General features: G+C 40.5%; 1 protein-coding gene across 1 annotated transcript in view; it reads right to left on the bottom strand.

Moving 5' to 3' along the window:
* Window positions 1-857: 857 nt before the first annotated feature.
* PLAG1 (PLAG1 zinc finger) overlaps window positions 858-21078 on the bottom strand; it is a 51522-nt gene continuing 31301 nt past the window's right edge. Inside the window, 7 exon segments of the mRNA XM_032679502.1 lie at window positions 858-6270; window positions 6272-6538; window positions 6540-6662; window positions 7250-7350; window positions 7353-7419; window positions 7421-7611; window positions 11441-11540. Coding sequence (XP_032535393.1) covers window positions 5401-6270; window positions 6272-6538; window positions 6540-6662; window positions 7250-7350; window positions 7353-7419; window positions 7421-7495 — 1503 coding nt within the window. The 5' untranslated portion in view covers window positions 7496-7611; window positions 11441-11540 and the 3' untranslated portion in view covers window positions 858-5400.

The following is a 21078-nucleotide window of genomic DNA, read 5'->3' as shown; positions in this document are numbered from 1 at the left end:
GTCCTGTAAACCATAACAATCGATGTAAATGATTTGGATTAATCTGAAACGATAAGAGAATCACTCACCTATGTCTCCCAAATGAGTGGTCCCACTACAGAAACCCCACACTCACCTTCCAGTGTCTCACAGCATTTCAAAGTGCAATTTGATGGCAAGTTCAATTGCTTCCTTCAGTTCAGATCTGTCTTGTCACAGACACAGTAGCATCATCCCATTTGTTCCTTGGTGAAATCATGAAACACGGATATTTGTGCTTTAATATTTTCTGAAAAACTGACATTTTACCAGTCATAAATTGGAAAGACAGTTACGCTTTGCAAACTCAGAATTACTACACCCAGCAAAACTGGATGTATTCTGTAATTACTTACTGTAATCCCAAACACGCAGATCAAGATTAACTATTGAAATGCCAGGCATAAGTTATTCATTAACTAAAACCATTCTGTAATTTTATTGATATATTTTGTGGAGTTCACATATTTTTGTACCGCAACATAACACTGTAGGCCACAAGAAGCTGCAGCACTATTGTTTATAGCAGCAAGGTATATTTATAATCAGGGTATGTGGACAATAAATAGTCTGTTTCTTTGGATGTGAATGTTTAAAATGAAGTTCTGCTGCAGCTTCATAATGTGATTGCTATTTTACAGAGCTTATACACAAAAATATATGCAATCTTTTTGTCTATATTTATACAAATACAACAGTAGTTTGTGAATACATTTTAAAGTACATATACATGATAAGCAACTCAATTTCCCATATCACAGGATAGCAAATTTTAAATGCAAGAAACATATACAAATTCAGTCTGGAATGCAGGGTTTCTGTGTTCTTTTTTTTTTTTCTCTCTATTTTTTGACTCAAATTTTTATCATTAAAAACATTTTAGCAAACAAGTCCAAACAATTTTTTCCACTAGCTAAAAATATAATTTCAGCAATCCGACTCAGGTTAGGGTGTGTCATCATTCCCCAATATACTTTTCCCAGTTTTTGTCTAAATCCAAAGGCTTTTAATAATATATAGTATGTTCTTCACTCCACACCATATAAAAAGCCTGCATTTAACATTAACTAGCAGTCACCTATTTTTGTGAACAAGAGCTAGGCTTGTCAGCGTTTAAATTTGCATGTCCAAAATTTTACTTTTGCAAGTGCATATGAATACATTGTGGTGTTGCACAAAGTTCATTAATGACAAATTAAGTCACAGTATAAAAATATATCATACAACTATAGGTCTAGTATAGTCCTCTTTTTCTATGGGTAAAAATACATCTGAATGAGACAGGGAGGTTTGTAGCACCATGAGAGGAGTTGTATCCCAAGTTACATTAGCAGCATGATCCAATATAACAATATTGCAGGAGTGTTTCTGAGGAGATAAACATTCACTCTGGTTCAACTGTACCACTGAAGCTTATACTGAAAAGTGTTTACATATGATTAGCAATAGTTCTGTGTCACTTCCAGGGCTAGATAACTGTTATCAAAAGACACTGCCTTCCAACAAAAGTAAGACACCCTTATTGCATAAAAGCTTTGGGACTACCCAACACATTTTGAACTACTGTGGCATTACTTGTAAGTTGAGCATGATGCTAAGTAAGCTGTGGTTTTAACTGTACACTGGGAGGATGCAGGATGGGCAGCTAAGCCTATACAGTTTACTACATACCAGAGAAGTACATATATTTCAGAGGCTTATCTATAGACTGAGAAGAATACAGGAGAAGCTGCTAAACCAGTGTATGAGACAGACATAACTAAGGATGCAATCCTGCTGCCCTTGACGTTTACGGATGCAGGATCAGGCCCTAAGTTAACTTCAGACAGCAGCATAGCAATGATAGGATATGATAAAAAAAATCTGTATCAAATACTGCATGTTAAACATTTTTGACATAGTTTACCATCCAGAACTCCAGAGGACACAGTTTGCAAACGGAGAGGACAAACTCCTATTTGTTTTTGACTGGTATTCAAAATGGCAGTAGAAGACAGTGTAGTTTGAAACATGTAAACCTAGTAAAAAACCATTGTAAAACCCTTAAGAAAGACACACTGGTTCTGTGCAATATAGCAAATTGATAAGAAAACACTGTAAAAATGTACCTGTTTAAAATTACAATGTCTACCATTTTGTACACAAAGCATTATACCAAAGGCCTACATATATGTAATCTAATGGCACTTGAAACAAATTATAATAAAAGGTTTTATAATAAAAAGCATAACCTGTAAGAAATTTTCTTAAAAGGTTTAGGTTTTCTTTTGAAAGTGCTATATCTTGTAATATGTGTAACATAGAGGTTGACCAAGCTTTATTTAAAAAATATTGGCCTATAATACAAGTTTAGCTCACTAGGCAAATGATCCTGAAAATATGTACTCTTAACATTCATTATTAGCTTAATAAAGCAATCAGCTCTGGCTCATGTTTCAGTCAGTATATGGTTTTTAAAAACCGCTACTGCCAAATTAACAATAAATCACTCTATTCCACAATTTACTACTAAATAAAGCACAAGCAACAAGTACACAAAAATATATATATTAAAAAAAAAACCAAAAAAACAAAAACAAAAACCAAAACCAAAACAACCTTACTAGAAGTTTAGAAGTTGCACAAAGAGTGGTGCATGATCAGCCAGCCCTCCCCCCTCCCACCAAGAATCCATCTGAAATAAAAAAAACGGAGTTTAAAAACTGATGGTTTAGTAGTGGCCAATATTGACTCTGCCTAAGTGATGCTCAAAAGCACTCGGTGGCAGTGGTATTGCTTACAGGGTCAGTCTGCTTCCACATTACCCTACATCCTAGTTCAGCTGCAAACGTGCCAGGTGCATCCACCCACTGAAACCCTGACTGAATGAGGTTCAATATCTTGTCTGAGGTCCCTATTTCTCAAGTGAAATGTACATCTAACTCCAAAGGGAAATGTCAATCCCCTTTCAGGAAGCTAAGGCACAAATGAAGTAGTAGTAGGGTTCTGGCTACACAGTAAGAAACAGGTGTTGGCAAAGTGTCTGTTGGGTTTTGTTTTCTAATGAAGTCTTTTGGCAACTGAGACTGATAAACAGTGGCTACAGACTGGAAATTTGTGAGCCAGAGGCTACCCAGGATGGGCAGTGCTGCCTGGTCGCACTGCTGGGCCAGCTGCAGGATGACAAGCACTTGCAGCTTTCCTCTGCTGCAGGGAGAGTTGCAGATGCTTGGCTCCACATGGGACATAACCCACTGGAGGAATTAAGTCCATTTATCTTCATCTCAGATTGATTAAAAAGATTGAGAATAAACCCGAGTTTTTTCTAGATGCATTATAGTTGCTCATTTAGACTAAAGTTACATTCGGTTGCATTCACTTTGTGCTCTGTTCATGTTTTTTTCTTTCCTTTAGAAAAGTGAAGGGAAAAAAAGCATATTGAACAAATCATTCAATTAAAGATGTAAGTAAGTGAGCAATCTGTTTCACAGAAACCAGAGGAAGCAGTTGTGAAGCAGAGCTAAAAGCCCACTTTGAGATAACATGCTCCTAACCCCAAAATCTAGGAGTAGTTTGCAGAATTTCAAAAGGTATTTTCCTTATTAATACATCCTTATTTTAATGCCTTTGGAACACAAAACACATTTATAAAATGTTATCTTTCAGTAATAAAATTTAAATACACATATGTATAAAATAGTAAAACTACACCTGCATATTGCTCCTAGAATTAAAAAAAAACAGTAGGAGCTACTGATAAACATCCGGAGCATGAGCTCCTTAAAGGGGAGCAACTTTTGTTTCTGTGAAGTATATTTAGTTTAACCACTTAAAACCTTGTACGAATCCTCATTATTGTTTGAGAGATACTAATGTACTTGATTTCTATTTTTTAATTCCTTGTACAAAAATGACAAGGAAAATAATGTTATTGTTGAATTACAGCAAATCTAGTTTGCTCTTATGCATCACAGGGTTGGTTGTTTTTTTAGGTTTTTTTTTTCCTCTTTGGTTATTAGGGGTTGGGGAATAGAATATATTGCATTAGGTAAAGTGGTGTAAGCAATATGCTTTTACTTCACTCCTAAGAGTCCTGTCTTTAAATCTTGGCAACGGGCAAAAGTCCCTAACCAAGTACCCAGGTGTAGAAAGTGTGATTAACATCTAACTTGTTGCTTAGGAGGACATAACACACCATGTAACACAACTGAAAAGATCATTCCGATAAAAAAAAAAAATCCAAAACAAAAACCTGGTAGTTGCAAATTTACATTCACTCTCTGACTGCACACTAGTTTTGAACTGAAAATAGATACACACTTTCTGGCTGGACTTGATCCACCCTTTGGTGGTGGCAGCTGGGAGAAGACTGATGCCTACAAATGTGAATACACTACTGGAAGATTCCTATGCAGTACTCTTTCTATGCTACTAAAGAGAAAAATCAGCAAGTTAAGAATTAAAACAAAAACTGCGACAAAATTTCTGCATTACTACATTACAACACTTTTATATTTCAAGATCAGCCATTAATTTTGCCTGTTTCCCTATACCAGAGTCATAAAAGCACAACAACACAGTTCCAAATTCAACTTGAAACATTGTCAACTAGGCAAGCAGAGATTCTCTGTTGAAATTCTATTCAGCCATAATTTTAGAGAAGTAATTTTTTTTTTCTGTTATCCATAACAGGCCACAAAAATTTAAGCCAGAAAATGGCAAAATTCCTAACAACTTTTATAATGACTTCAATACAAGTCAAAATGCTGTATAAATGTACATGTGTATATATGGACTTCTATATATACACACACAAGTTTTCAGAAAAATCTGAATTCTATATTTATTTAAAAAATTTAGATTTGTCATTATAGAACAGGTCAGATGTGTCACCATTTGGGAGGAGGATTTGTTTGGAAAATGGACTGGAGATTTTTTTTTCCCAAATCTGCAGGAATATTGTGATACATATTTTAACTGGATTATTTGCAAATAGTAAAATATATTAAAAGTTAAACGTGGCAGTTCTACCACTGACATCAACAAAATGGAATAACTGGTATGGTTAAAAAACTTCTAAAAAAAGGGATGAGTGTTGAGAGGTTTGCTTGGATGACTTTCTACTGAACATTTTAAATGTGTAAATTGGCAGTGAATATGAAAACAATACAATGAGACTGTTTAAAAAAAAAAAAACCAAAAACAAAAACCAAAGTAAACACAGCTGAGAATAAACACTTTCAAAACATTTTAAAAAAGTTAATTTAAATTTCTTACTGGCTTCATGAGATTGGTACTGTACAAAAGCAGAGAATTTATAATGTCTTATAGTAGGCACTAAGTTAAAAATGGTCACCTAAGGCATTTCTACAAATAGACAGTAACAAGCCAGCTTTGTACATCCTATTGGAAAGCTTGATGAAATCGTGGTAGGGTGGTGGTTGTGCTTAGACTGCTTGTGAAAGCTGCTGATAATGAGTGCAGAGACCCAAGACCTATACTATTGCTAGGATCTTGTGGATCCTGGGTTTGTGGTGGAAGTTGAGTCATAGAAGAATGTGCCTCTTCTTGCGTATAACTCATTCCGAGGTTTCCCACTGAAACAGAGGGAGTATAGGGAGGGCCATTTACAGGTATGAAGTTGAACAGCTGAGAAAAGTCCAATGATGGGGCGTTTAGAGGTTCACTAATAGGAACAGAGCCCTTGGAAAGGGAAACTTCCCCAGACCCATCATCTAGTGGCCCTACTTGTGGATCCAGCCCTAGTTTTGATGAAGATGCTTGAGAATCCTGGGATGAAGAAGGCATACCACTTTGCAACTCCATTAAGTAACTTTCAATTTCCCCTTTCAATGGCTGTTCTTTTTCAGGCATAGAAATTGCGTATGAGGTAGTACCGAGCGGATATTTCAATGATAGCTGGTGAGAAGGGTGGACAGACTCCATATCTATTGGACAAGGCATTCCCAATGGTAACGATGTGGCAACCATTTGGTGTGCAGATGCAGAACTCTGCATGGACTGAATCTGAGTGTTGTAGAGATTTAATTGCAAAGTGTTTGTAAATGGCTTTGATGTCAGTTCACTGGAAGGTAAAGACATCACTGGAAGCAGCTCATCCTTAATAGGCACAGAAACATTGCAGGTAAAGGGATCTAGAAGGTCCATTGGCTCTGTTTGACCTTCAAAAAGTTCTTGGTTGTGACTTTTCTTCATGTGGCGTGTGAGGTGATCCTTCCGCCCAAATCTCTGTGCACAGTATTGACAGAGGAAGCTCCTTTCTTCCAGTGTGCACTACCATGTGTCTGCGGACATCCTTTCGGGTGTAGAACCGACGATCACAGTGTTCACACTGGTGTTTTTTCTCCTTCACTCCACCCGATGACTTGCCTGCATGAGTTTTTAGGTGCTCCAGCAGCACTCCTGTGCTTTCAAAGTCTGCAAACACTACCTTACAGGTGAGGTCACCACTTGTTGCAGCATGCAAAGCCAGGTGACGTTTGAACCCAAGCTTGGTATTGTAGTTCTTTCCACATTCTTCCACACTTAAAGGCCTCTTTGTTGGGATGTGGTGTATGTAGGTGATTCTTTAGGTGATCTTTTCGGTGAAACATTTTCTCACAATAATTACACTTGTGGGTTTTCTCAGGAGAATGAGTAGCCAATAGGCCTTTAAACACAGATATATTCTGTAAGTAATTATTTTGATCAAAAAAACACGTGCTCATTTTTAATGGCAGCTAAATACTACACTAAGGACTGCTTTGCAACAGAACCTTTTAACTGAAAGCATGACACTACAAAGACATTTCGACAAATTTAAATATAGCAAAACGCGAGCCATTTCTCTTAAATTGACACTTTAGTTTTGGTGGGTTTTAGCTACTGTAACAGGGGTATATGGGCAAGTATGAAAGTACTCGTGTAAAGTCCATAGCCAAAGAACTTTCAGTCCATACTCTTTTTCTTGTGACAATTCCTTATACAAGGAAATTCTACGCTCATTAAAAACAAAACAAAAAACAAAACAAAAACAAACAGAAAACAAAAGCAGAAAACAAATTAAGAAACAAATCAAAGACATTAGCTTGCAAACTTAGGTAATTTAGAATTCTAGAAACATCCAATGGCTACTTTAATTAACACATCCTCTCTGCAATCAGCTGAAGGGCGTACAGAAATATATACTTTTACACGGCTTAACCGGCCAACATAAAATAGATAATATAATCTGAAAGATAAATAGAGTTTAATACCTTAGTAATTTGTACTTAGAAACAAAGGCCTTGGTGCAGTCTTGTTGTGTGCACTTGTAGGGCCTCTCTCCTGTGTGAGAGTATGAGTGAACCTTAATTTCGCAACACTGTTAAAGGCCTTGTCACACAGTTGGCAAGGAAAGTTTTTTCTTGGTTTGGTTTCACCCACGCTTACGTTTCCCTGAAGGGACTTTCTGGGTATCTCTTACTTCTGACAAATCACCAGGAATGACAGTGGCCATCGCAGCCTAAACCAGGCCTTCTTGTTGGACACTTGGAATTGCCCAACTCCACTAAATGATTTAGCTTTAGATGGCTTCTCAAGTTTCATGTGGTCGTAAAAGAAAGCAAAAGGGGACTGGAAAAAAAAAATAAGAAACAACTAGTTTGTAACTAAACTTAGATTTTGAAGTTTACTTGCTATGTGATGCTTCTGAATAAAACTTAAAAATAAAATTAGGTTCAGCTGGTCTAATGTAATACCTGCAGGTTTCTTTATACTATTTGCTGCAACTCTTAAAACGCATTGCTCAGGATGAACAGATCCACATATGCCCTGAAATCACACCTCACCTCTCCCTCAAACACTGATGGAGAACAGCAAAGTTTCTGTCAGATTAAGGGAGGCATGAGGCAAAGAACCTACCTACCCAGGCACCTTTTGGCAGCTTCGGATTTCAAAGGAATAACAGCCGCGCCTGTGGTGTTTGTACAGACATCCGCACGCAGGCACACACCCATGCACGCAGCTATCAAAGTGAAAATCTGTAAGCCTCAAAATATTTGAAAACCTGCACAAAACACAGCAGTACCCATGCTGACAGTATGGGGGACAAAGCTTGTGTTCTTCCTCGGGCATACCTCCCCCCTATGATCACTGACATCTATGCACCCACTCTAGCAAAATGCACGCATTGCCAATGATGGCTAATGCCAGGTGAAATTCTCCTGTTAACTTGCCCTCTGCAAACAGACTTGATGTATTGTCAACAGAAATCCCATGGGTTAGAGATAGATTATCAGCCAGCACTGGAGACCCCCACCCTCCTCATGCTATCCTGCGAGACATGAGGGCTCTAAGTGTTCTGACTCAGGCCAGCTCGGGATGGAAGCTCCTAGTCCTGCCCCCGTGGCATGGCAAACTGTGAACTAAATCAGAGGTTTTCAGTGTCAGGAGGTGCATGACGTGACCTTCGTGTCTGACTTGTGGGTAAACAGCTTTAAATTCATCATCTGGTATCATATAGTGGCAACTGGGCACCTGCCATCACAGGGCACTCAACAGCCCTCCTTTGTCAGCGGTGGCTGACAGCTTTTCCTCATCATCGGAGCACAACTGCTACTACAGATACCAAACCCCAGTGCTACCAGTTGTGGTAAGGGTGGAGCGCGAGGTCTGCAGCAGCAGGGGCAAGGAGGACAGCAGGAGGACAGCACTCAACGCAAGCGTTTGGCAGGGTTGGAAAGCCCCAAAATTTGGCCTCTCTCCCTCAAAAGTGCCACCACCCACCCCCTGGCCCCGGTGTCAGGGCTGGCAGCTGCTGTCCACTCTGGTCTCTGCCGGGGCAGCTGCGCGAGAAGCGGCCGGGCTGGGCGGCACCAGGGCCAGGCCGCAGCCGGGCCAGGGCTCGGCAGCCAGGCACCGCCACAGCTCCCAGCAGCAGGGCTGGGGAAGCCGCAGCTGCTGGGACAGGTGGAGCTGGGCAGCTGGGAGCTGGGCAGGCACCATCAGGCTGCAGCTGCTCCAGCCCAGCGCCACGTCCCTGAAAAAAACCGGGCTCTTCCCTGCTGGCAGCAAGGGAGGATGGATAGCTGGGAGGGAGCCTGGGCCTGGCTTAGCTGTCCTCTCTCCATTGCTGAGGCTCAGCAGAGATGGAGGGAGTCAACTGCTCAAGAGGGGAGTGGAGAGCAGCGCCCAGTTGCACAGGGGCAAAACTACAGAGTCGTTGCAAGAGCCCCAGCGTGGTCCTGGAAGAAAGCGAGAAGGAAGGAGAGCCTGTGTTTTCCTCAATGCATGCCAGGACAGGAAGGCTGAAGGAGCAGGGAGAGGGAGAAGGGGATGTGCCTCTTTAATGTCTGCATTTTATGAAAGCTTCAGACTGAGATCTCCACTGGAAATGTGTGCACAGACTATGTCTTTATCTATGCCTTTTCCTCCCACCTCACTGTAACTTTTCCCTTGTCTTTAGAAGAGGAGAGAAGTACTGGCACACCAAAATGAAAATCTGCTTCCTTTCAACCCTGAAGTCCTTGAATGACAGGTTAAACTATGCTACCTTGTTTAAGCAAGTAGTTTTGTAAAATCACCTTTAATCCCTCAAATTTTATAAGGAAACACTAACCTCTTTAAAGATACCCAGTGACAGAAAAGGTGTTTCTTTAGGGACTCTTATGATTTCAGATTTGTCTTGGACTCATTCCCACTCGTGGGATGAAGTCTGGAGACATCAGTTCCATGAGTGGGAACATGCATAGGTCTTCAAAGTATCAGCTTAATTTTATTTTCTGTCTCATAATCAACCATCTAGTTCATAACTGAAAAAGTGAAACAGTTGTTTGGAGACTTGGCAGCAATAATTTTCTTCAATAAAAGTAAATGAAGATCAGTTGCAAAATACTTCAATAAAGCCACCAATGTAATCAAAAGGAGGCTCTGATTCACATCAAAGTTGTGATATATTTGTGGACTGAAAGATACTTTTTTTTTCAATATAAGCTTTAATTAGAATCTGGTAATAAAATTAATTTTGCTTTTCTGTTAACAAAGACACTGGTTTTTAACATACATTGGCCTGAATGTAGAATGAAATTTTGTTTTAGCCTAATCTCTCCTGACCTATGAAATTCAGGAGGGAGAAAAAAATTCAACTCGATCTCCACGCACACAGGCTTTTTTTATACCACGCAGGCACCTGTATGAGACCCAGCACACAGAGCCAGCACAGCAGCCATGCCCTCACTGCATAGCTAGGGCACTTATAGCCTCAAGAGGGTTAAGAAGGCACTCTGGCTCCATTTGCCTCCCTGCAAAATCCACACCGAGCCTGAGACAGGGCAGTCAGCATTTGCATCAAAGGGCAAGGCAACTGCCTCCACAGGCTGCTGCAGGGGAGCGTGGCTACTTTGACCATGCCAGGTCCAGAACTCAGCAGCAAGTGGACTCTGTGCCCAGCCAGTGACAAGGGAAGCAGGCACAGCAGGCAAGATACAGGCGGGGAGGATGAGCTGCTGCAGGAAGGGACAGTGGTCAGAACCAGGATGGGGCTGTGGGGCTAGGGAGGCACAGGGAATCCTGCACAGGGGTTGGAAATATCTAAGGACATGTGGATAGGGGTGAGCTGGTAATGCTGAGGGCTGGTAAGGAGGAACTTAACGTGCATCAAGCTGGGGAGATGCAGGATATTAGGCCACGCAGAAGGGTGATCTGCAGGGTCTGTTGTGAGGTCAAAAGCAGTGTTTGTTGTGGAACAGCATATTAAGCTTAACTGTTAAAATTAGCAACTGACAACTTCTCACTTCTTTTCTCAATGCAAAGATCACACCTCAGGCTGGAGGCCATCCTATATTCAGGCCAATATAACATTTTGTTTTCTTCTCCAAAACTTCAGGTAACCTAGCTGCTGTACCAGAAGTAAGTCAGAACATTCACAGGGATGAAGAATTTGGTTTTTGTTCCTCTATGATCAAAACTAATTAAGCTGACTTTGAACTGTGTATAAGTGTCCTTAAAAATGCATCATTAGAACAAATATAGTGTGGATCCAATCTTTGACAATGACAGCGTTTTATTAAAAACCACGTACGCACTATTATCTCAGTACCATTTCTCAACAGTTGAAGCAATTAAAAACTTTAGTATTGATCTCTGAATAGCAAATAATCATTTTTTTTTTTGGTGTGGATATACAGACTGAGCAATGGAGATAAAATTTTAAAAAGACTGATCCTCAAATATTAAATTTTTCAAAGACCAGCTGAAAGAATTTTATGAGTAATATTGCCTGTTTGTGCCTCAACATATTATCACTTAAAATCCCCATTCTTACTGGTGCTTTCACAACTGCAGGATGAATGATTATATGCAGTATCAAATAACAAACACATTACACAAAAGCTCATATGTAATACTATTTTTAAATAAGCATATACTTAAAGCAGGATTAAAGCAGCCTCTGTTCAATGCACACCTGATGTTTGCCCACTAAAGTCCTCAGATTTTGCTCTTAACCAGTTCCGCTGACTCTTCTTGGAGGAAACCAGAATCCAGTACTTCCCATTTTTACTGGTCTGAAAAACAAAAGGAAGAATGGACTAGACTCCAGCGAAACCAGTATGTTCATAAAGGCTGGGATGTGGCAAGACCAGGAATTGGAAAGAATCGGAAAGGAAAAGTTAAAAGGGATAGATCCAACCCATGCACAGAACATTATATACTGTTAATTATGAACTGTAGGAATCATTCTCGCATTATCAGTAGCAATTATACACTTCAATTTGCAGTATACTTACATCATTTCAACTAATGCTATGCTGGACAGTGACACATAAAGAGATAAAATTAGACAAAAGCAAAGGAGTTGTTGTCATGAAGTTAAAACAAAACAAAAAATAATCCACAGACCACAAATAATTTAGAAGTAACAGCAAAAACCATAAAATGCTGGGCCCAGACTTGAGTTTCTTACTCAGAAAGGACTGAGTAAGAGAAGATTCTGGATTAGGCCCAACTTTACTAGAACCTAATGCCTTCATTCTGCTTAATTATACAGGAAATAGCAGCTTAAAATGTGACCTGCAAAGGAAAATAAAATTAATTTAAAAAATAATAATAAAACCTCTTAATGATGTACATGCTACAGGTAAATCCCAAGAGAGGGCAAGTCTAGGTATGCCTGAGCAAACCAAGAGGGCTTTTCTGGAATTTCCCTTACATTTCCCTTTTCCCTGCCACCATAATTTTGTAAATTTGCAGCTGGTCTTCCTTTTCTTCCTAGAAGGCCTCCTGAATGACACGGGTATACATGTTCAGTGCTTCATTGTAATGGGGAGGTTTATCCTGTCCAGCTCTTCCAGATATATAAGGGCGAAGCCCTATACAGTGCACGTACCCCACGTGGCATAGCAGGCTGAAGTTATTTGGCAGGAGCCCCAGAGTAATGTAACATTTCCCCACAGACAAGCCATTTTCCCTTCTTGCTTCCCATTCATCCCAGAAAGCATTCTTCCTTTTGATACCAAGTTCAGCTTCGCACAGCCCCAGCCTCCTCTGTTGGTAAGAATGAACATGAGCAAACAGGTGTCCTTGAACACCTATTAATGTCAAAAGGGCTTCAGAGCGGCCAACTGAAGCTCTCTGAGAGCCAAGGAGCATTTATCCAGGGCTTTGCACACACAGGCAAGAGGCAGAAACAGCTCCAGTACCCAAAGAAAAAGTGGAAGTTCTGTTTTCAACTAATAAGCACAACCCTCACCTCCTCTTTTGGGAGTCCCCAAATCACCTTGTTTAAGGGAGAAAATGCTGACCCCTCTCTCTCAGCAAGACCCTTATAAATCAGTTACCCTGCAGTGCCTATCTCAACATCTTCCACTATCACAGCAGAAAGGAAGAGCTTAATTCCCCAGATGTTTCTGCTAATGTAGTTCACAATAAAGAGACAATATTTAAGACAGCCACATAAATGTAATGCACTAGTTCTCATGGAGAACATAATACAAATACACTATTTGTATTTACGGACTATTTCCTATTCAGGGAAAACAACCACAACAAAAAAAACAAAGAAATCCTATCTCAAATATTATAAAACCCTCTCAACAGCATTTAACATTTTCTCTTAAATGCTTATAGTCCTCAATGTTCACCATGCATCTAAAGTTACTCTAGCAAAAAGCACAGGCTCTCAGAAACAGGCCACTAGAGGCATGGAAAGACTATTGAATCACGGGAAACCAAAGCAATTGGAACAAATAATTAAGCAAGATAAACACCAGATGTAGCAAAAATGCTGAAGAGAATGAAGGAGGACAGTCAGGTACTCTTATTTATTACCTTACAAATACAGCAAAATCACAATGCAGAGGATCCAGATGAGAGCACTGCTATACCTACATTAGCTGGGATCTCAACTTCTACAAGACCATTAGTAGGTAAAGAGCTTAACAACATACACATAAAAGGGGATAAGTTTGTATGAATAATGAAAACATTTACTACATTTGACAGGATTAAGTGAAAAGATAACATAATTCCTATGCTTTGCAGCAATAAATATGCTATTGGAGAAAAGATCTTTCCTTATGCACAGAATACAAAAGCTGTCCATGATAATGCTCATTTTTAGACCACCTTTTTCAGAAGCTTTTGGTGTTGCAGGATACTGGACAAAGATGTACGATTCTCCTTGTAACTACTTACAGTCATATTGTTCTAAGCTTCTTCTCAATTAGATGAGGTAGGAAGAATTTTTAATGAATAACAAAACTCAGATTATTCTCCACATGAAGCAGAGAAGCATCACACTCTAAAATGCATTGTCACATGCACATACCCAAAGCTCACTTAGGTACTAGTAGCAAAATATGACTCCCATAATTTGTCAGAATTCTTAGAATTTACCAGAACTTCCAGTATCTGTGAGGCACTAATTTTGCTAACTTTCCAAGCACCCAGATAATTCCAGGTTAGACAATATTTGAATTTCTACCATATAAGGAGTGAAAACAAAAAGCCCCAAAACCCTAATAAAGATAGATCATATAAAATATAAATATAAAATAATTTATTCTTTTTAATAATAAAAAGTAACCTTTTTTCAAAATTCACAGATCATATTTAAAAATCTGAGAAAATAGCTGCACTTGAAAATTTTTTAAAACATTTGATATCTCAGCTAAAAGGATAATGAAGACATTACACAAATATAACCAATAAGCCTCCTCCTAACTTGCATATCATACATAAGAGTGTTCAAGCACAGTAAAGGAAAGCAAGTTTCATGGTTATTTTCTTTCAAAATAAAAGAGCAATAATGAGAACACAGTACTGAGAATGCAGTATCTGTCATTTTGCCTTTTATATAAAACAGAAAATCTAGTTTCAATTCCTGAAATCGATCAGTTTTAAACCAGAGGAAGGATCCTAGAAACATTAGAGTCATAATAATGGTGGAACTCAATAAGGATTTGTTACAGTCATCCCAGGGTTTAAAAATTTCTTTAGGAAACAAAAAGAAAAGCGGTTACTTACCCTATGAAAACTGTGATTCTTTAAGAAGTGCTGTCCGCACAGATCCCAGGTGAGCACGTACTCACATGGACAGGATCAAGTCCTCTGAAGACATTATGTCCATCCAGGCAGTGGTGTAAGGCTAAGGACTCCCCAGCAGTGCCACACACACCATCGCACCCCCCAACGCGCTCTGCAGCAGTGGCAGCTCCCACTCTGCTCTTCACTCACACCATGGGGCAAAAGCCAATCACAGACACCACTGCCATCACTGTGCTGCCTCAGGAAGTGGCAACCTCCCTCTTCTGTGGCTGCTGTAGTCCTGCTGCTCCCAAGCCTGTGCTCCCATCTCAGGGGGTCAGGTGCTGATGGGAATTGAGCTGGCAAGGTTTGTTGTGGCTGATGAAAGGTCACAGGAGAGAAACATGTGGGCAAAAGTTGATATCCTAGTTGGAAGTGTGGTGAGAGGTTTGGAAAGCTGAAACACAGACTGGCATTCCGGTTTAGGAAGAAGGATGAACAAATGGAGCCCAAGACAGCAAGGAGTTGCTGCTGCTCAGGGTAGTAATGGAGCAAACAAAGCTCAGGATGCTCCAGTCTAACCTCGCTCAGGTTTGCCAACAGTAAAGAGTCATTTCAGAGTGAAGGACAATAGATGACTTGTGGTGCCTCTATTGCAAATGTACCTGGAAGAGCCACCATTACTGTAGCGTAAGTAATTTTCCTCTTTTCTGTATCAGGGGACTAATAGTCTAAAGAGTACTGACTAGCAGTTGCCTGACCACAAAAAGTACTGACAGATGACACCCGCTCTGTCTGAGCAGTCAGGGATAGCTGGGGGAGCTGAGTTGGTGAAAGAATCAGCAAGAGACAGCTGATTTAGCCACTTACTGTGGCTCAGAAGAGCCAAAGTGACAGACAGCACCTCCATTTACAGAGTGGCAGACTCTGGAACATGTTGCCCAGAGAATTCAGATGCCCCATCCCTGGGAGTGCTCAAGACCAGGTTGGATGAGGCTTTGAGCAACTAGTGGTCTAGTGGAAGGTGTCCCTGCCTGTGGCATGAAAATTGGAATCAGATGATCTTCAACGTCCCTTCCAACCCAAACCAATCTATGATTCCAACTACAAATCTCATCATGTCTGCCCCCTCAGTCAGGGCTGTTAAAATGGCGCAAATGTTGCCAGAGCTCCTGAAGATGAAGGAATCTAACCTGCTCATGCAACTGAAGGAGGAGCATCATTTAGCCTCCTCTGGCTTTCCCTGTGCTGTGGACTTACACACAAGACTCTCACTAGGCAGTTCCACTCATGGAGATGCAGATTTAATCCTCCTTCCTTCAGACACCTCAGCTGATAAAGCTGTTGGAAGGGGTTGAGGGCATAAGTGGCAAAGTGCCTGCACTGCTCCAGGACAGCGTGCTGGGACCTGCAGCCCTGCAAGGCTCAGACACCCTCCCTGGATCAACAAGGATCAACGTGCCTATTGCACACTTGTACAGACCTCAGAGAGAGAGCAGAAGGTCTGACTGGCTTTGTAGAAAAATACTAGACTTTTTGCAGCAGAAGCTTCACCCCAGAGTAGCTGCAGTTAGCAGAAGATCTAGTTGCCAACCCGTGAGTTTCAGAGGTCCCTCTTACAGAGAATTAACTTTCAGTAAGGGAAGATCTCAAATGGAGAAGCTGATCCTACCAATGGAAACAGTCAAACAGGTAAGAAAAATTTATGCTTAACTGGCAAAGATGTTGAAGCATTGATGACTTCAGGGGTGCCTTTCTCCATGTAGAATTAAAATCAGTCTTCTGGCTGATGCAGGGGTCTACATCACTGTTTTTGCGTGGCAGGCCATTTGATCCACATCTGTTTGAACGGCATGTCACTCTTTAAAGGAGGCAGCCAGGGAAACCTGCTCACCTTTGTCCACGTTTAGAAGAAGAATCCTATCTTTGGTAGGAAGGTGCTGATCCTCCCCTACTTGTTCTTGTCTGGATGGGCCTGGAGAGGGAAGGGGGCAACAAAAGGAGGTGTCCCTCTGTGGCCTGAGTTCTACATCTGTAAGCTCAAGCTGAGACATTGATGCTAGAGGACAGGAAGGAAGAAGAGTGGGCATTGCTGGGGTGAGGCAACCAGAAGGTGGGTTTGATCACAAAGTCTCCCTAGGCCAGGACGGGCTCACACCTACACTTTCACAAAGTGAAATTTAATTTTCCACCTGTTTTATTGTGTAATTTGGAAGAGATCTGAACAGCAAGCACCATGTACCGACGTGTTTCTACCCTAATCAATGAAGACGCCTGTCTATAAACACGGCACTGCCAAATGGCAGGAGGGACAGATCTTATCCCCAGAGCCCCCTGCCCCTTTTGTATGGCAGGCAGGGAGGGGGAGAGAGCTGGCAGGTACTCTACCTGACAGCAGCTGGGAACCAGCCAGGGGTTTACAGCTCCTCTCAGAAGCTGACAGAGAGATGTGAAAAGACAAAGGGGTCCAACATTGAGGCCCCAGGGGGATAAGATGTTACGGAGAGGTGGGTGATGCCACTTGGCCTTCTGCATTTTGAGACAACAGTTATTGTAAATAACCACTCAAAGAGGTAGGCAGTGGCCCTACTGTACAGCAGTGTTTCATGTAAGAACAGATAGTTAGCTGTTTGGGTTTTTAAATACATACAAGGTTGTATTTATCTTATCTTGAACTTCACAACTTCTTATAGCAGGCAGCTGAATTCAGAGAAATTCTGTTCCATGAATTCAAGCTCTAGCCTACAGCATAGAGGGGTGGCTGAGGAAGCGTGGTAGGACAGCAGTGAGAGCATGCACAGGCTGCAGGAAGACACAACCAAATCCAAGCATGCATCAGGAGAACTGCCTGTGAAAGGTGCTGCAGGAAAATGAAATGATGTGGGCAAAACAGTGAAAATATCTCTCCAGCAATCTTAAGTATAAACATAAGAATGACTAGAGATAATAACACATAAGACTTCACCCCTCAGGGAAACAGCCTAACATCTAGAAAACAATGAAATAACATAAGGACTAAAACTAAAACCAGGCAATCTTTGTACTCTACACATCACTAATAACACTGTGTGCAGAGCGATGATTATGCTGCAAAGAATATTATATAGAAGGTAGAAAAATACAAGATCCATCAATACAAAATTTTAATTCTTTGTTTCGTTATTTTAAACATCCACAAAACAGAGAAACCTACTGAAATTGCATAAAGTTGAGCAGGAAAAAAATCCCAATCCTTTCAAATTAGTCTGAAAATTGGGTAGCAATGGAAACAAATGCATAAAATCATTAAACCCATTTCTTTGCTTGTGAGCAGTAAATACACAGATTCCACTAGGAAATGTCTGTTAAATATACATATCTTTTATTAATTAATAAAGCAAACACTTGGAGGAAAAAATACACTAGGTTCCTGTGAGACAGCAACCATCATACAAAAACAGGTATTTCTATAGATTTCACTATTAAGTTCAACATGTTTTTTTTCATGATCATAAGACCATGCAATTCTTGAAATCTGTACAACAGTCATGAAATCTGGACAACCAGCTTTTTAATTTTAGAAAGTAACTAATTCTTATAATAGAATCTTACAGTAGAAAGAGTATTACATAACTTTTTCTTCAGAATATAGAAGAAAAATTCTATCATGCCTGCCTTTTTTTTTTCCTGTTAATTTTCTGGAAAAGTAGAACGTGAACTTACCAGTGTTTATTTTAGCATGACCTAATAGTCTGTAATTTAAAGGAAAAAAAAAATCACAATACCATCTAGCATCTCTTTGTGGGCTTTCCATGTTTCAGATTACTTAGGTCCACTTTAAATCTTGAGAGCTCAGTTTTGGTTACTAAATGTTCCAAAGGATTCCTGGTTAAATACTAAATTGAAGGAAACAAGAACTGTCTAGAGTTAACCCATCTGATGATTGTGGTTTTATGGGCTTTTTAAGAATCTCTATGGCACTGCATTGATGTTTTTCTAAAAGCTTTGGAGAGGCTGTGATACAAATAACATTGTTACTGTAAATACTGTTAGAATTTTTTAAAACCTGCAAAAGTGTTCTCATGTGCTTTGGAATGACACCACGACCCCCACCCCTTCTCAAGAATAATCTGCATCCATTTCTAAAGTGATGATGCTTCCGTGAAAACAAACTTTGGTTACTATTTAATCTGCATATAGGACCATGTCATTTTTATAGTAAAGCCTAGTGAAAAGCAAATCCTACAGATGTACATGTAAGCACAAACACACAACCTTAAGGTGTATATGAGATTATACACCAATATGATCAGGAATTAATTGATGTTTGTAAGTAACAATATTGTCCTTTGTCACAAGACACCTTAAGTAAGACTGGACATGTGGGCTAGATTAGCGGTACATCTCGGCCAGTATTCCGTCTTCAGTAATAGCCAAAAGTTCAGAAGAGGTCAGAGATGTGTGACAATTCTCACTGACACTCTTCTGACCACCAACTACTTTGATGTCAGGAACTTCCTGAACCATATGTTATTTCTGTCAGTTTAGCAACTTTCAGCACATCACCCTTCCAAGCAATAGTCCATGGTTCCCCTGGAAACCGTATCAGTTTATAATATCTACTGCATATGTTTGACAAGTCATCCCACAGGTCTCTCCACTACTGATGTCACGGAGAACCTCTTCTTTTTGAAGGCTCTGAATCTGCCTTTCCTCCTGTGTATGCTTTTGCTTTGAAAGGAAGTTGTCTTCATCTTCCTTCTCTGCAGATCGCCACGATATTGCTCTCAAGTCATTCTTATCCTAGACCAAAGTCCTAGTTTACAGAAATGTTCTTAAATGGAAGCCACTCCATCTAGCTCATCATCATCCTTGCCAACCTTCTCTAAGCCTCTTTTAGTTTTAATAAACCTCTGAAAGCTCCAGAAGTACACACAGCACTCAGAAGGCAACTGGACCATACACTCTCGTAATGACATTCTCAAATTTATTCTGAATTTCTTTACTCTGACATTTGAGTTGTGTTTTAGTGACCAATTAGCTCATGATCTCATAGGATCCCCAATCACAATCCCCAAATCTTACTCCTCAATGGTAATACCCAGCTCAAACTCATAACCTAATATATAATTGGGATTGTTCTGCCTAGTTATCCTTCTCAGTTATCCTCATTTATCTACACTGAATTTTATCACCCATTTTGTTGCACAAACATCCTCAGCACTTTAACATCCTTCCATTGTTCTCCACAATGAACCTGAACACTTTAGCATGTACCATTTAAACAACATAATTAGGTTGCAGAGCACACAGAGGATATGAAGTTCCAAGTTTTGCTTTTTGAGGCAGTCACCTTAGGAGGATCACCCAAGTGACTGGGAAAGATTTAAGGCCTGGAGGGACTTGTACGGGGCCTGAAAGGACTATTGATCCACAGACTTTCTTGTTATTCCCCAGTTTCATACCATGTTCAATGTACCCCCATGTTACTTCCCCTTGGTTTATACTGTTCAGGGCTTGTCTGGACTTGCCCTCACATTTTTCCCGCCAAAAGTTGTTTACTCCGTAGTTCTCCCCTGGTTTTCCCGCTCATCTCTCACTGATTGGCTGATGGATGCCGCAGTGCAGATTGAGCTCCCATTGGTCCTTTCCCCTGCATACTCCTAAATTCCACCCACCTTTTCCTTGTTCTCCTATCGTGTTTCACCCTGAGTTGTTAATCCCATGTTCCACCCCAGTTATCAGACCTCCCCTTACCCAAACCTTATATAAGTCCTTGTTCCCCCTAATAAACTGGCCATTGCACCCTGACCTTCTACTGTGTCAGAACCCTTTGTGCAGTGTCGCGTCCCTATTTCCTTTTCCCTCGGGCCGTGGCAGTCACCTAACTCAAACTGTAATTCAAGATGTTTTTAACAGTTTCAGCTATCAGTCAGGTAAATGGTTTCTGGTGCTCTAGTCCCGCTAGCTAACACAAGCTCAAATAAGAGGGGCAAGGCAGTGGCTGAAAAAAAATCACAATACCACACAGAAGCTGCAAGGACTGTGCTAGGACAAGGCCTTTCATGGGAGATAACTTCCTTCATGACGTTACACTAGATGGTTGGGAACAAAAAGACAACTCGTGAAGGACAGAAATAAAGTGACTGAGAGACAGGGTAGTCTCCCCAGTACATACACTGCATCCTGGCTGTAGGTAGTAGCTATGCAGTAGTCCAAACCCTGCAGCAGAAGCCCAGCCCTGCCCTGAGTCCCACTGCCTGAACAGCATTGCCTGAGTGCAGGGTTTAGCAGTGCTTTTTTCATAACCTCTGATTTTCATTTATTTATTGGAGCTATTAAAATCAAAATGCTGATTCTGGTTGCCCTGTTTCCTCTGCACCTTATCCCAGCCCTCATAAAAAGGCAACAAGTAAGAAAGAGTGTGCCCAATTTCCAAGCAGCCCCTAACTTCCACTACAGCCTAGAGTCAAGCAACTGCTGTTCTACATGAAAAGAAAATACTTCATAGATTATTGTAGCTTTATAGTGAATAGAAAGTGTCACATTTAGCCATGACTGCTTTTGCTACTGCTACAGCTGTGATGTTGGATCAATTGT

Source organism: Chiroxiphia lanceolata, chromosome 1 (assembly GCF_009829145.1).
Source record: "Chiroxiphia lanceolata isolate bChiLan1 chromosome 1, bChiLan1.pri, whole genome shotgun sequence".
Taxonomy (NCBI): domain Eukaryota; kingdom Metazoa; phylum Chordata; class Aves; order Passeriformes; family Pipridae; genus Chiroxiphia; species Chiroxiphia lanceolata.
Note: the sequence above shows the minus strand (reverse complement) of the source record. Positions and strands in the feature narration are given on the sequence as shown.